The sequence below is a fragment of the Haliotis asinina genome, chromosome 16, assembly GCF_037392515.1.
Source record: "Haliotis asinina isolate JCU_RB_2024 chromosome 16, JCU_Hal_asi_v2, whole genome shotgun sequence".
Lineage (NCBI taxonomy): Eukaryota > Metazoa > Mollusca > Gastropoda > Lepetellida > Haliotidae > Haliotis > Haliotis asinina.
In genome coordinates, this window is record NC_090295.1 from 6,621,026 (window position 1) to 6,635,766 (window position 14,741).

The 14,741-nt window shown below is 41.8% G+C and overlaps 1 protein-coding gene across 1 annotated transcript; it reads right to left on the reverse strand.

The window, feature by feature from the left end:
- Nucleotides 1–10,706: 10,706 nt before the first annotated feature.
- On the reverse strand, nt 10,707–13,046 carry LOC137268790 (carboxylesterase 1C-like). The gene is made up of 2 exons (XM_067803362.1): nt 11,524–13,046; nt 10,707–11,084 (listed from the first exon to the last, which is right to left on the reverse strand). The coding sequence occupies exons 1-2, from the start codon at nt 13,044–13,046 to the stop codon at nt 10,715–10,717; spliced, it is 1,893 nt and encodes a 630-aa protein (XP_067659463.1). The 3' UTR covers nt 10,707–10,714.
- Nucleotides 13,047–14,741: the final 1,695 nt, after the last annotated feature.

Sequence of the window (14,741 nt, forward strand, 5' to 3'; positions counted from 1 at the left end):
TATCTTGTTTCACTATCGGGCTAATAATAGCATTTCAATACTGCTACACACGTTTGTTGTATTGGGGCTCAAATAGTCAAAACAAATGACATCATCAAACACCTGCGTGACCTTGGAAAACACTAACCTCATTTTCACCACGACCTTGATTTACAGTCATGGGTGTATTTTAGGTCAGACGCATAGAAACCATACAGATAAATCAACCGGTTTCATCCGGTTTCCATTTTTGACTATATAAAAACCCCTTTCATTTCGGATCATGCATCAGTTTCATTCCTGAATACACATCACATCCAGGTCTCTCTCTCCTTCTTGAAGATGGAAGCCTTTGATAATCTGAGGGAGAAGAATTCTGGCCTCGTGCAAACGATACAGAGAGTAGAAGAGGTGGTCGACAGACTGGTACAGTTTGGAGTGCTTACCACCTTCCTGAAAGCTGAGATTGTTGAGAAACCACATACGTCTTTTGATCGGGTGAGAGAACTCCTGTCCATATTACCTAGATGAGGCCCCCAACCATACACCCTTTTCTGCAAAGCCCTGGAGGAATGCGGAGAGATACAGGCCATGGCATTGCTGGGACTAGAGACAGACAAGACCCAAAGTGATGCTGAATGGACAGTATTCCACTCAAACCTCAAACACAGTTCCAAGAACGGCTGAATTCGTTTCAGTCTTGGCCTGTGCAGATGAAGTCCTAGCCAATTGTCACGGGCAGGGCATGCGTACTTGCTCAGAGGAGACGCATGCAAGTGTGTTCAGTGTGGTGTCATTCTCAAGAACTGGGACGTAGAGGATAATCCTTGAAGTGAACATGAAAAATGGTCTCTAAACTGTCCGTACTTTCCCCTGGTAGGAGAACCTCAGACAGAGATGGCCCGCTGGGGGTAGTCATGTGGATTTACATGTTTAAGAGATGGACTGAATGTATTTGTGACTATTTGGTTGTCATTGGTTGGTATAAATGTCTTAACAGAAAAAAGCAGATGCAAGTACAGCAGAGTGGCGCAGTGGCTCAAAACCCAGAGGGCCGTGGAAACCACGCTCTGCTCTTTTTTGAACACGAGGGGAGTTATTTATAAAGGACTACGCAGGCAATCTAGCTTCATTTAGCCGTGGACCCGTGCTAGTGACACTTCATCTGCAACTGCCAGTATTCAGCTGCAACAAGAAAATGAACAGGAGATACTGGAGACCCTATCTGGATGACCCTAAGAAATGGACCAAATATTACTACTTGCAGGCCAAGGGCTATCCCAATCCCTTTGCGAACGTGGATGATTACGTTATCTATTACAAGAAACAAGGGGTCAAGATGGACTTACCCACTTCTACAGACACGTTTGCTCTCACGTCTCCCACCCAACAAATCGTTCAACAGGCGAAAGCCAAGCTGAAGGAAAAAAATGGCGTCCATAGGGAAAACACCATGGAAGCATTGCCCACAAAACGAATGAAAACAGGTTTTTAAATAGAGACAAAAGGTTATATGTGTCATTTGTAGAAGGACTGTCGCCGTGTGAACATGCACTCCTGTCCCCTGTGCTCCAAACAATATGTTTGGGCTCATGACGTGTCCCGTCATATTTGAACAAAACATTCTGGAGAGGATCCCAATCATCATCAGCAGCAGCAAAAGCAGTAGCAAAAGCAGCAGCTACATGTGGGTGATGAATTTAGGTTGCAACACCCGTTTACCATGATTGTTTCTGGGCCCACCTCCAGTGGAAAAACCTACTTGGTGAAGCAGCTTCTAGAAAGATTGAACATTAAAGCTTATCCCGAGCGCATTCTATGGCTCTACAAACGATGACAGCCCTTGTATAATGTCATTCAAAGTCGCGTTTATCCCTACGTTGAATTTCATCAAGGCATTCCGACTGACCTGGAAAAGAATGAGTGTCTGAACCCCCATGTGGTGAACGTTGTTGTGCTTGACTACTTAATGTCCACAGCGAGCAAAGATCCACGCATTACCGATCTGTTTACCGAAGGAAGTCATCATCGTAATCTCTCAGTAATTGCCTTGAACCAAAGCTGTATTACAGTAAGGATCCCACACAACGAAGGAACTGTCATTATCCGCTTCTGTTCAGCAACCCTATTGATAAACAACCCATCATGACTTTGACGAGACAAATGTACCCAGGTAACAAAGGTCATGTCATTGACCAGTTCCAAAGGGCTACCCAGAAGCCGTATGGACACTTGCTGGTTGATCTAAAACCCCAAACACCTCCCCATTTGCGACTTTGTCAAACCTCCAAGGTAGGACGATTCAGTCAGAGTTCGACTTTCATCGTGAGCAGACGTGTGAAGCTCACAGCCATACCATCTTGAGATGACAGCGGACTCATGTTTCAAGATCCTTCTGATTTGAAAAAGACACAGGCGAAACTGGTGTCCCGAAAAGTCCAAGGGGGGGTCCTGGAATACCCCAAGTTAAAAGGAAACTCTGATGTGAAGAGATCACGTCCTCTGTCAGAATGTGACTATTGTGGTAAAGTGTTTAGCAGTAACCATAACTTACAACAACATTTCCATGACAAGCAATGTCCTGAAATGGAACAGGACGATTATGATGAGGAGGAATCATTAAGCAATGCCAACAACAGGAAAAGAAAGATGGCTGATCTCCAAGAGCAAGGTATCCGGCAAATGAGCTGAATAGAGATGTACAGGATGAGAAACGCCAACTGTACATGAAGAGAGGGTTTAGCGAGGTTCTAATCCAAACCAGACTGACAAAATTAACCTGGATCGTGTTTACTCCCGTGTGGACCCGGGACAGAATGTGTTCACAGCACCCCATTGCTTGTCGTAAGAGGCGACTAAATTGGGCAACCTGTTTGCCGTGGGCTGCGTCCCGTGTCGGTGGAGGACGGGATCCTGGTGGTTGAGGGCAGATGGGCTTTTAACTGCGTTTCATTTGCCCAACACACCACTTCGGCCCTTACTTCACCTAGACGGGTGGTTGAATTGGCCCGATTCAACCAATCGGCTGGTCATGCCAAGCCCTGTGCATGGACTATATATACATGCCATTGCACAAATTGTATTTGGACATTTTAATTTCGGTCTTGGCCTTATTGTTCATCGATATGTTCTGAGTTTGAAATGCATTTTTGAAGTTCTTACCTTGCCTAGAGTCTTATGCCCAGAAGGCGGTGGCTCATGGGCCAATCTGGTAGATTAATTATTTATGATTCTTCTGCTGGAGTATATCATCCGGGTATCCTTGGTGCTGCAAGTTGGAGACCCACTTGCTTTTTAGCATTGTCCTTGTGATACTCCGTGGTGGGTGGGGAGCTCGGATGATGAACCTTCTACACTAACTATGGAATACAAAACCCCCCAAAAACGAAACAAACGTCAACTGGACAGTGATGATGATGACCAAAGACCTTCTAACTCAACTGAATACTGGCCACGATTTTTAGTTCTTGAGACACTTGACAAGTCACCATTAAAATTAAATCCGTTTGCAGTGTCAAAAGGTATCCAAGGTATTGCAGGTGAAGTCCCAAACATCAAACGACTGCGATCAGGTTCTTTGCTCATTGAATGCAGCAGGAAACAACAAACAACAAATTTGATGTCAACACAGCTTTTGGTTGGAATACCAGTTTCGGTATCTCCACATAGAACTTTGAACACTAGCAAAGGAATTGTCAGAGACCGGGATCAACTGTTTGCCGACATGAGTGAATTAGACATAGCCACAGAAATGAAAGAACAAGGAGTGATTTTTGTGAAACGATTCACAACTCGAAAAAACTCAGAAACTAAACCAACAAACACCTACCTATTCCATTTTTCTTCTCCAACTGCACCAAAAGCAATTAAAGCAGGATATTGTCGTCTCAATGTTGATACTTATATTCCTAACCCGTTGAGATGTTTCAAATGCCAAAGGTATGGTCATGGTGTTACCAACTGCACAAATGCTATTACATGCGCTCACTGCAGCGAAAAAACTCATGTTACTGAAGACTGTGACAGCAACTTTAAAAAATGCACCAACTGCTCTGGAACACATTCATCTTTTTCAAAAGAATGTCCGATCTGGAAACAACAAATGGAAATTAATAAAATCAAATTCACAAGGAATCTTAGTTTTACTGATGCAAAGAAACTTGTTGTTCACACATCAGAACCCAACGAATCCTATGCTTCAGTTGCGAGAACATCAACAAATCAAACTGTAACTTCAACAGTGTCCACTTCATCAGCGCAGTGCCAAACTGATTTGACATGGATTGACACTGTTGCACCCGAAATCTACTGTCCTGACCAGTCAACGCAAACTCTTGTATGTACATCAACAACTGTTAGAGAAGAAGTTCAGTCTCGGCCATCTTCCCAGGAACAATCATCATCACAGCCCATTTCCAAACCTTCCTCTGGGAATAATGGGAAGCAACTACCAAAACAAAAACTCAAACCAATAAATGAGTCTGCAAAAAAATACCATAAGGGCAGAACCTCAAAAGCGGCAGAAAATACAATCCAAATATATAATAAGTTTGGATCTCTTGAAGATATGGATGTTTCTGACAACATCCTCTGTAGAGCTCGTAGCTTGTCACCAACAAAAAAGATCAGGGGTAGATCCCCAATCAATCCCCCATAGAAACAGTTTCTCCGTGTATTGTCCAGTGGAATTGTAGAGGACTAAAAACCAACTTTAATGAATTACAGCTGTTGATTCAGGATTTACAACCATCAGCTTTCTGCTTACAGGAAACTTACCTGAAGCAGGCAGACAATTTTAACTTACGTCAGTTCATTGGATATCATTCTCTTTCTCCTCCAGGTGATAGGGCCACTGGAGGATCTTCAATCCTTATAAATCAGAATGTTATACACAGCCCTGTCTCACTTACAACTAATCTTCAAGCCGTTGCAGTGAGACTTACTCTTCATGTTGCCTTCACAGTATGCTCGTTGTATATTCCGCCTTCTTCAACACTTCAACTGTCTGATTTGCAAGCTCTCTATGACCAACTTCCAAAACCCTGTATAATAATGGGTGATCTCAATGGCCATAATCCACTGTGGGGTGGTACAAATATAAACACTAAAGGTAAAACACTGGAAGATTTTATTTTCAATACTGATTTGTGCATATGTAATGATGATTCGAGCACATATCTGCATCCTGCAACCGGCACCTACTCTTCTCTGGATCTGTCTCTTGCAGACTCTAATCTACTTAATGAATTCGAATGGTCAGTCTACGATGACCTCTGTGGAAGTGATCATTTTCCTACTATATTAAAATCGGTACCTCCATCTGCTGTTCCTTCTTCATCAAGGCGGAATTTTAAAAAAGCTAACTGGGCTTTATATGAAACACTGTGTGCTGAAAAACTTAAACCTGAACTTTTTATTGACATTCCTGATGCTATTCAATGTTTTTCTGATGAACTGAATTCCATAGCTGATGAGTGTATACCAAAGTCCTCTGCAGTTCCACACATAAGAAAACCATGGTTCAACGATGAGTGCAAACAAGCTAGGAAGGCACGGAAAAAAGCAGAACATTATTTCCGTCGCCATCCTATGGTGCATAATTTAAACAAATTTAAAATTTTAAATGCTAAAGCAAGGCGTACTTTTAAACAAAATAAACGCCAGTCATGGCAAAATTACGTTTCAAAACTAAATTCACGTACGCCAATTTCAAAGGTATGGAACATGATCCAGAAAATAAAAGGTAAGGGCTCTAAATCTAGTATTCACCATCTTAAAGATGGGAATCAGTTATTGACTAATAAATCAGATATTGCTAATAAACTTGGTGAGACTTTGGCGAAACATTCTTCCTCATCAATTTATGTACCTGAATTCCAAAAATATCAAAAACAGCAGGAAAAGAAATATATTAATTTTACTTCAGATAATGGGGAAGATTACAATGAAACCTTTTCGATACATGAACTTCATACTGCTCTTGACCAAGCTCACGATACTGCTTCCGGTGCTGATGGTATACATTATCAACTTCTGAAGCACTTGCCAGAATCCTGTTTAGAGACACTTTTACATATATTTGATGACATTTGGACAACTGCAAAATTTCCTCCCTCGTGGCGAGATGCCATAATTGTACCCATCCCTAAACCTGGACGTGATCATACTGATCCATCGAATTATAGACCAATTTCACTAACGAGCTGCGTTTGCAACACCATGGAACGCATAATAAATAATCGACTTGTTTGGTACTTGGAGACTAATAACCTTATCACAGATATACAATGTGGTTTCCGTAAAAACAGAAGTACCATCGATCATTTAGTGCGTTTAGAATCTTTTGTTAAGAATGCCATAATTAATAAACAACATGCTGTCTCAATCTTTTTCGATCTAGAAAAAGCATACGACACGACATGGAAACATGGGATTTTAAAAGATTTACATGACTTTGGATTACGAGGCCGCCTGCCTCAATTTATATCCAACTTTTTAAATGACAGGCAATTTCAAGTCCGAGTGGGTTCAACCCTGTCTGACCATTATACTCAGGATCAGGGTGTCCCACAAGGCAGTATTTTGTCTGTCACTCTCTTTAGTATTAAGATCAACAGTCTCTCAAAGGTTTTAACTGATTCAATCGATGGATCACTTTTTGTGGATGATTTTAATATTTCTTGTAGTGGTAAAAATATGCGCACCATTGAACGGCAATTACAGTTGTGTTTAAATAAAATAAATAAATGGTGCCTTGAAAACGGCTTTAAATTTTCTCAAACAAAAACTAATTGTATACACTTTTGTAGAAAATATAAACCGCATAAGGACCCAGAACTGTCTTTAAATGGTACTCCAATCAAAGTTGTAAAGGAGGCTAAATTCTTGGGTATAATTTTCGATTCTCATTTAACCTTCTTACCACACATTAAATCTCTTAAAGTTAAATGCCTGAAGGCACTAGATTTGCTGAAGGTTGTTTCCAATTCTAAGTGGGGAGGGGATCAAACTACCCTCCTTCATTTATACAGATCATTGGTACGATCCAAACTTGATTATGGTTCCATTGTATATGGTGGAGCCTGCAAAAGCAACCTGAAACTATTAGATTCTGTCCATCACCAAGGTCTAAGACTTTGTCTTGGATCCTTCAGAACTTCACCTATTGACGGTCTTTACGTTGAGGCCGATGAACCATCTCTTGCACAACGCCGTATCAAATTATCTTTACAATATGTCACAAAACTATACTCTAACGAATCTAACCCTGCATATAACTGTGTCTTCAATCCTCTTTATGAGGATTTGTATAGCAAAATGTTTTCTCTTGTTCCACCTCTTGGGCTCAGAATAAAGCCGTTTATTGCTGCTGGTGGTATTAAGCTGGACAACGTAGCTCCTTTCCGTCTTCTTTCCTCTCCCCCTTGGCAGTTGGTTAGGCCACAGGTCGACCTAACATTAACGACTTTTAAAAAATAAGAAACGAATGAATTACAGTATAAACAAGAATATAGTCAATTGAAACATAAATATAACAATTACAAATCCTTATTTACAGATGGGTCCAAGGATGGTGGCGCAGTAGCTTGTGCTACTGTCATCGGATCCAGAACAATATCTTTTAGATTACCAGATAATAGTTCTATTTTTACAGCAGAAGCTAACGCCATATTAACAGCTCTTAAATATATTGAAAGACACCCGAAACATAAACAGTATATAATATATTCCGACTCTCTTTCTTGCCTTCAGGCTATTAAAAATATTTCTTGTAAACATCCACTTTTAATTGAAATTATTGAACTGTATAATAATCTTGCTACTGGCCAATACGACATCGTCTTCTGTTGGTTACCCAGCCACGTTGGTATTTCCGGTAACGCAATGGCCAATCTTGCTGCCAAGGCAGCACTCAACAAATCTGTGACATAACTTCTTATTCCATACTCTGATTGTGAAGTTAGCATTAGAACTTACATCCGTGATCTAATGCAGAAGAAGTGGGACACCCAAGTAGGTATAAATAAATTACATGAAATAAAACCGTATATTGGTTATTCCTACTTGGGTTGTCAGTCCAGATTTGAAGAGGTAATCATGCGGCGATGTCGTATTGGCCATACTAGATACACTCATTCATACCTATTGAAAGGTGAGGATCCTCCGTTTTGCATCCCTTGTGATGAGAGAACCACGGTCAAGTATATCTTGCTTGACTGTGTTGAATTCTCCATCACAAGGGATAAATATTTCAATGTAAAAACAATGAAGGATCTTTTTAACACCGTAAGTTCTCATTTAATTCTTGGATTTTTAAAAGAAATTGATTTCATCTTTGAATTTTGATTATTATGTTCTATAGATAGCTGTATTTTAATTCATGGTAGTTTAGATTAGTAACTAGAATTGTTAGTGGCTGTACCCTCAAAGGGGGTTGAAGTACCGTAAAATTATTGTCCTCCTGAGAGGGTACGTAAGTCCCAAAACATTTCCTGTACGTTTAGACTTCCACTGTTTTTAGTCGTAGTATATGTGTATTTTTAATTTTTGGCTAGATATGACTAAATTGCTAACAGCTGGGGGGATGATGTAAATCCAACTAGGGTCCATGCAGGTAGCAAAGGTACTGTAAGTCCCCATGGTCCCTAGTATGGTGATCTACCTTCAGTTGTTGGCAATCTATAGCCTGATTTTATATTGTATTGTCCGAATAGTGATATAAGTTTTAACTTTCCACACTAGTTTTAATCATATTTGTGATATTCTAGTTGTTTTACTGTCCCTCGTTGACAGGTTTTTATAGTATCCATATAATTTCACTTCAGTATTAACGTTAAATATTGCCGATGTGACGTTAAATATTAACTCACTCACTCACTCACTCACTGGATCGTGTTTAAGGAGACGTATGCTCGCTTTATTACTTACATGTATCATATGCAGTGGGGTCCAAAGACACAAGGAATATTAACAGAAGTAAAAGATAGCAATAATATGCATGATGATGTGTTTCCAAATTGTACAAATACAACGCTTGGGTGGAATGGTTGACTGATACGTCACTATACGAGCATATTCAAGTTATTCATTTATGTTTGCTTTAAAATGTCTTATCATGAGGCATTCATTCAATCCTATTTAGTCAGAGCTAATTCATAATTCCACCCCAGTAACACCGCGGGCGGCCGCGTAGGCGTACATTCAATGCAGTCTGTCGCCAGTGTAGACATGATAGCCCCTCCTCGCTAGAGCAATGTGGGTTTGCTTTAAGCCGACCCTAGCATTGCTTTAAGCCGACCCTAAAGGTTCAACTCGTTGAAACTCGTAATTGTATGGCAATTCTGTCTAGTTAGTCTAGCGCGGGGCAGTGCACGAACGGTTTGTGATAAAACTTATTAGAGACTTGCGCCAGTGTACCTAAAACTTGTTGGCGCTAATTTATGGCGGTGACTGAGAGATACACAGATGTGTCTTTTCATCTCATGTGCGTTGGTGGTTGATTCATTCCATACAATCACAAACATATGAGATTTGGGTTTTACATATCAATACCATCCTTGAATTCGCACCTCCCGCATTGGATACACTGGTTTAGTATGAAACAAACATGTCGGCATGTTGAGATTGTGAATAGTTTGTTGTTTGTTCATTTTAAGTTAGGATAGTGTTATCTACCGACGTACGTAATGAACCTCAATTCACCCAGACGGACGCACCCATGCACCCGGGACCTCGATCTAGTCATCTTCTTTTTCAACAACATCTGCCGAGAAGCTTGTGTGTCTTAGAGTTGCCCAACGCAGGCCCGTTCACTCAATCAACGCTCTGGTACTCACACTCTTTTGTACTTTGACAGTCATCAAATATTTGAGCTGCTCTGCTTTTTATACTATCCAGTCAAGGCTTTTCAGTTACACTTTACATTTCCATGGGCCTGTTCGTGCCTTCCTGGTTTATGCGTCCTAATCGCATGAACAACCAAAGAAAAAACACAAACATATTCTCAGTAAATTACTTTCCATTCTAGAAGTGATATCAGAGTATTGTATTCACGACAAACATTAATATTGTTTCTGGAGACGAGATGTGCTAATTTTGCTGGTGATTACATGTACTCGTGTTGCTGGTGACGAGATGTGTTAATGTTGCTAGTGATTACATGTGCTCGTGTTGCTGGTGACGAGATGTTAATGTTGCTGGTGACTAAATGTGTTAATGCTGCTGTTGACGAGATGAGTTAATGTTGCTGGTGACGAGATGTGTTAATGTTGCTGGTGACTAGATGTGCTCATGTTGCTGTGACTAGATGTGCTAATGTTGCTGGTGACTACATGTACTCATGTTGCTGGTGACGAGATGTGTTAATGTTGCTGGTGATTACATGTACTCGTGTTGCTGGTGACGAGATGTGTTAATGTTGCTGGTGATTACATGTACTCGTGTTGCTGGTGACGAGATGTTAATGTTGCTGGTGACGAGATGTTAATGTTGCTGGTGTCTAGATGTGCTCATGTTGCTTGTGACAGGAGGTGCTAATGCTGCCGGTGAGGTGTGCTCGTGTTACAGATGAACTACAAAAGAAATCCTGCAAACATATTGACAATAAATTACATTGCATTTCTACAGTGGTATGAGAGTATAACATTCACAACAACCATTTTTTTCAGGAGACAAGAAGTGCTAATGTTGCTGGTGAAGAGATGTGCTCGTGTTGCTGGCGGCAAAATATGTTCGTCTAATAGAGCGAGAAGCTCTGTAGATCATCAGATGAGCGAGCTTTGATGCAGAAACACACAATTGTAATAATGAACGCAAGTACCAGGGCTCCGAGCGTGGAACCCATCGCTATGATTGCAACTCTAGAATCGGCAGGGCACGGTGACGGTGGAGTCGATGTTGGGACGGATGTTTGTGTAGTTGTGGGCGACGTTGGAGATGGTCCTCCATTCAGCTTTGGGACAAGATCAAGCCAAAGCGAAGCTCTTTTGGAATAAAGGTGCCCTCGGATGGACATATTGGTGTTGAAAGACAGGTAGTGTTCAGAGACGACGTCAAACTCAGGCCATGGCGTCTCTAACTGTGTCTCCAGCACTGAAGTAGGATCACTGAAAATATATGAAACATTGACAGTAAGAAAGGCTTAAATCACAGTTAAAATTGTAGACAATGCATGTGAGGGAGTGAATTTTGTTTTACTGTGCACTCAGCAATATTTCAGCCAAAAGGCGGTGGTCTGTAAATAACCGAGTTTGGTTCATGTATGTATGTATGTATGTATGTATGTATGTATGTATGTATGTATGTATGTATGTATGTATGTATGTATGTATGTATGTATGTATGTATGTATGTATGTATGTATGTATGTATGTATGTATGTATGTATGCATGCATGCATGCATGCATGCATGTGGGTGTGCGTGCGCGCTCACGCCTCGACGCATGCATGTAAGTAGGTGAGTAGGTAAGTAAGTCTAGAATGCCCTGATTCCGTATATTCTATCATTTCATCATACGAGCATTAAACAAATCCTGCACACTCACCCCGATTTAGCAAATGCCCCTATGAAAGCAGTAAAGTTGTCAGCAAGTTGAAATTCCTCTTGAGAAATGTTTCTATTTGTGCGGTCAAGCTGACCAAACAAGTACATGATGTCCATTCCGTGGACCATCCCTTTCACTGGGGAGTTCACGGTGAATGATGGGTAGTGATCAAATAGATACAGGTAGGTTTTCTTGTCTGTCTTGAGCATGCCATGAACTCTGCAAAACAAAATCGCTGGAACATAAAATGCTGGATCACCGTAAGTATCGAAGACCTGGTAATGCGGTAGACTAACATTGGTATCTGGGCGTGGGTAGGTGTAGGTAAATCCAATGACGTCATCGACTGCTGGATTGTGTTGTCCTAACGTCAGGTTAGTCACCTGCGGGAGGATATCTGTGTAATATGGCGCTTGTTGGAAGATATCACTGACGTAGGTTGTGTTCAAAAGTCTGTCAAACATAACAGCAACGTCGTACAGTATCCCGCCTTCGTTATTATTGACGCCAACAAGGACATCCACGTCCTTCATGACGGTCCTGGACAGAAACGTGTGGTCGGACATCAGTTTCGTTGGGTCGTCGTGTATAAAGACTCCATCCATTGTGGGCAGGAATGGCAAGAACATCATGTTATGGGCCATTGAACCCCGTATGACAGAGGCACGAAGGAGTATGTCTACTGACAGAGTTCTCAGACATTTCATGATATGCTTTTGCAGGGCGATTGGATCAGTGTCCTCGATGGAGCAATTAGCAGCCTTGGCAACAAGCACCAGTGTTTCCAGTGGGTTTCGCTTGTACCCCCAAACAGATGTGACAGCTCCACTTTGCAGAACCGCTCTCTGGAACAACCCCTTTGACCCAGGGTACAACACGTGATAGGCTACACTCGCCGCCCCTGCAGATTCTCCGATGATGGTGATGTTGTTGGTGTCACCACCAAAAGCTTCGATGTTAGTCTTGACCCACTGGAGTGCCAGGTGTTGATCCCACAATCCGTAGTTACCTGGTGCGACGTCATTGCCGGTACTGATAAATCCAAATATTCCAAGCCGGTATTGGATGGTGACGACGATGACCCCAGTCTCTGTCACCAGTTTCCAGGGCTCGTATTGTTCGGCAGAGCCAATCACAAACCCCCCACCGTGTATCCACACCATCACTGGCGTTTGGGAAGACACTTCAGTGGCATTAGGCAGAAACACATTCAGCGTGAGGCAATCCTCATCTGAGAGGGTTGAGTTAATAATTTGCAAAGATGGACACACATAGCCATACACAGTTGCATTGAACACATCCGTCATTCCAGGGTGAGGTTCTGGTTTGCTGAACCTCAGGTCGCCAGTCGGGGGTTTCGCGTATGGTATTCCGTAGTATCCAAAGTATGGGACTCCATCTTTGCTGACTTTATCCACACCTTGTATCTGCCCCCATGTTGAGTTGACCTCTGGAGCGGACAGCACTAGCCAATGAGCAAATCCTAGAGCCAGAAACGGGCACCAGAAAACGTAGGGCTTCATTTGGGAACCTGGGTCAGGGTTCGATAGACTTTTTCTCACACACTATCCCCACACACTTTAGGTTTGCTTGTGAAACATCAGGCAGCTTAAAAGTTAAAGACGCCCTATATCGCTTGGTATTCACAACCAGCTGAATGAAGAAACTGCAAAAGGTCGCCGTGGTTAACCCGTAAGTAGATTCACTTATCACTTGTACAATGTCCATGGCGCGCCTACAATCATGTGAGGGTGATTAGAAATGTGATACAGCCCGCTCACAGCCACTGTTGTGCAGAAATTATTGTGACATAGGGTGTCTGATTAATGTCTGTGGTATATAAAACCATGACTGATAAAGTCAATTGTTCTTATGATGAAAGAACAGTAACTGCGCGTACAATGTGACAGCACAATGGTTAAATACACAAATCAGATATCAGGTATTTACTAACATCATTATCAGCAGGTTATATAAGGGCAAACCAAATAGATTACTTGTGAATTTATACAGTCACTCAAATATTTTCTTATTGTTGTTTTTTCAGATACAGTTATCCCTCGCAATAGCGCGCTTTGCGATGCCGCGGATTCGGTTAAACCACGGGGTAATCCGTGGCTCATAGAAAAAAGTTGAACTGCGATCACACCCCTTCACGAAATCAAAAATAGTTCATAAAAAACCGCTGTTGCGCTCTGATAAATTACCTAAACTAGTGGAATTCAGTGCGGATGGCAACTGACAGTGTTGATCGTACATATCCATTGTGTTTCAGATGCTTACAACATGCAGTGTTTTCTCAATAATAATCATGCCAACATCGTAGTAGTAACTTATGAAAGACAAGACATGCCATCAGTTGAGTTATAGGGTATACGACGAGTACTCACAATGTTTACTGTGATTCAACACACCTCGCTATAGCGCGGTAAACTACAGTCATCCTAGGACGTGTGGTGTCACAAACCACATTTTATTTGATTAAATTCAATCCCAATTTTATTCATTAAAACTATTGACAGAAACAACGGAGACACCGTAAGAGAATGACCTTACCTCATTCCATACGTGTACAACTTCCCCTTACCTCATTCGTGAGGGTCCGTTTTTCGCGCTTACCGCGATAGCACCAATGTCACATTATTCTTAGCAATCATGAACAGATTACAGTCTCGTAATCCATGTACTCTTATCAACAAAACCGGCAGGGGGATTCTAAGATTAGTACATTAATACTGGCGGGATCCAGAGAGCCAGATGACAAGAATCAACTGAAACAACAACATATGAGAACGGTGAAGGGAATCAAGTGCACTCAGGTGGGAAGCATCCACTGATCCATGGTGGGAGGAATCAGATGACCCAAGGTACGAGGAATCCAAAGACCCAGGAGGAAAGAATGCCCAAGAGTAAGGTGGAACGAATCCACTGACATACGATGGATTGAGTGCTTTGGTGAAAGTTCTGAGGTATCCATTGACTAAGGTGGAAGGAATGTCAAGGAGAAAGGTAGGAGGTATCCACTGACTCAAGGTGGAAGGAATGGCAAGGAGAAAGGTAGGAGGTATCCACTGACTCAAGGTGGAAGGAATGCCTAGGAGAAAGGTAGGAGGTATCCACTGACTAAAGGTGGAAGGAATGCCTAGGAGAAAGGTAGGAGGTATCCACTGACTAAAGGTGGAAGGAATGCCTAGGAGAAAGATAGGGGTATCCACTGA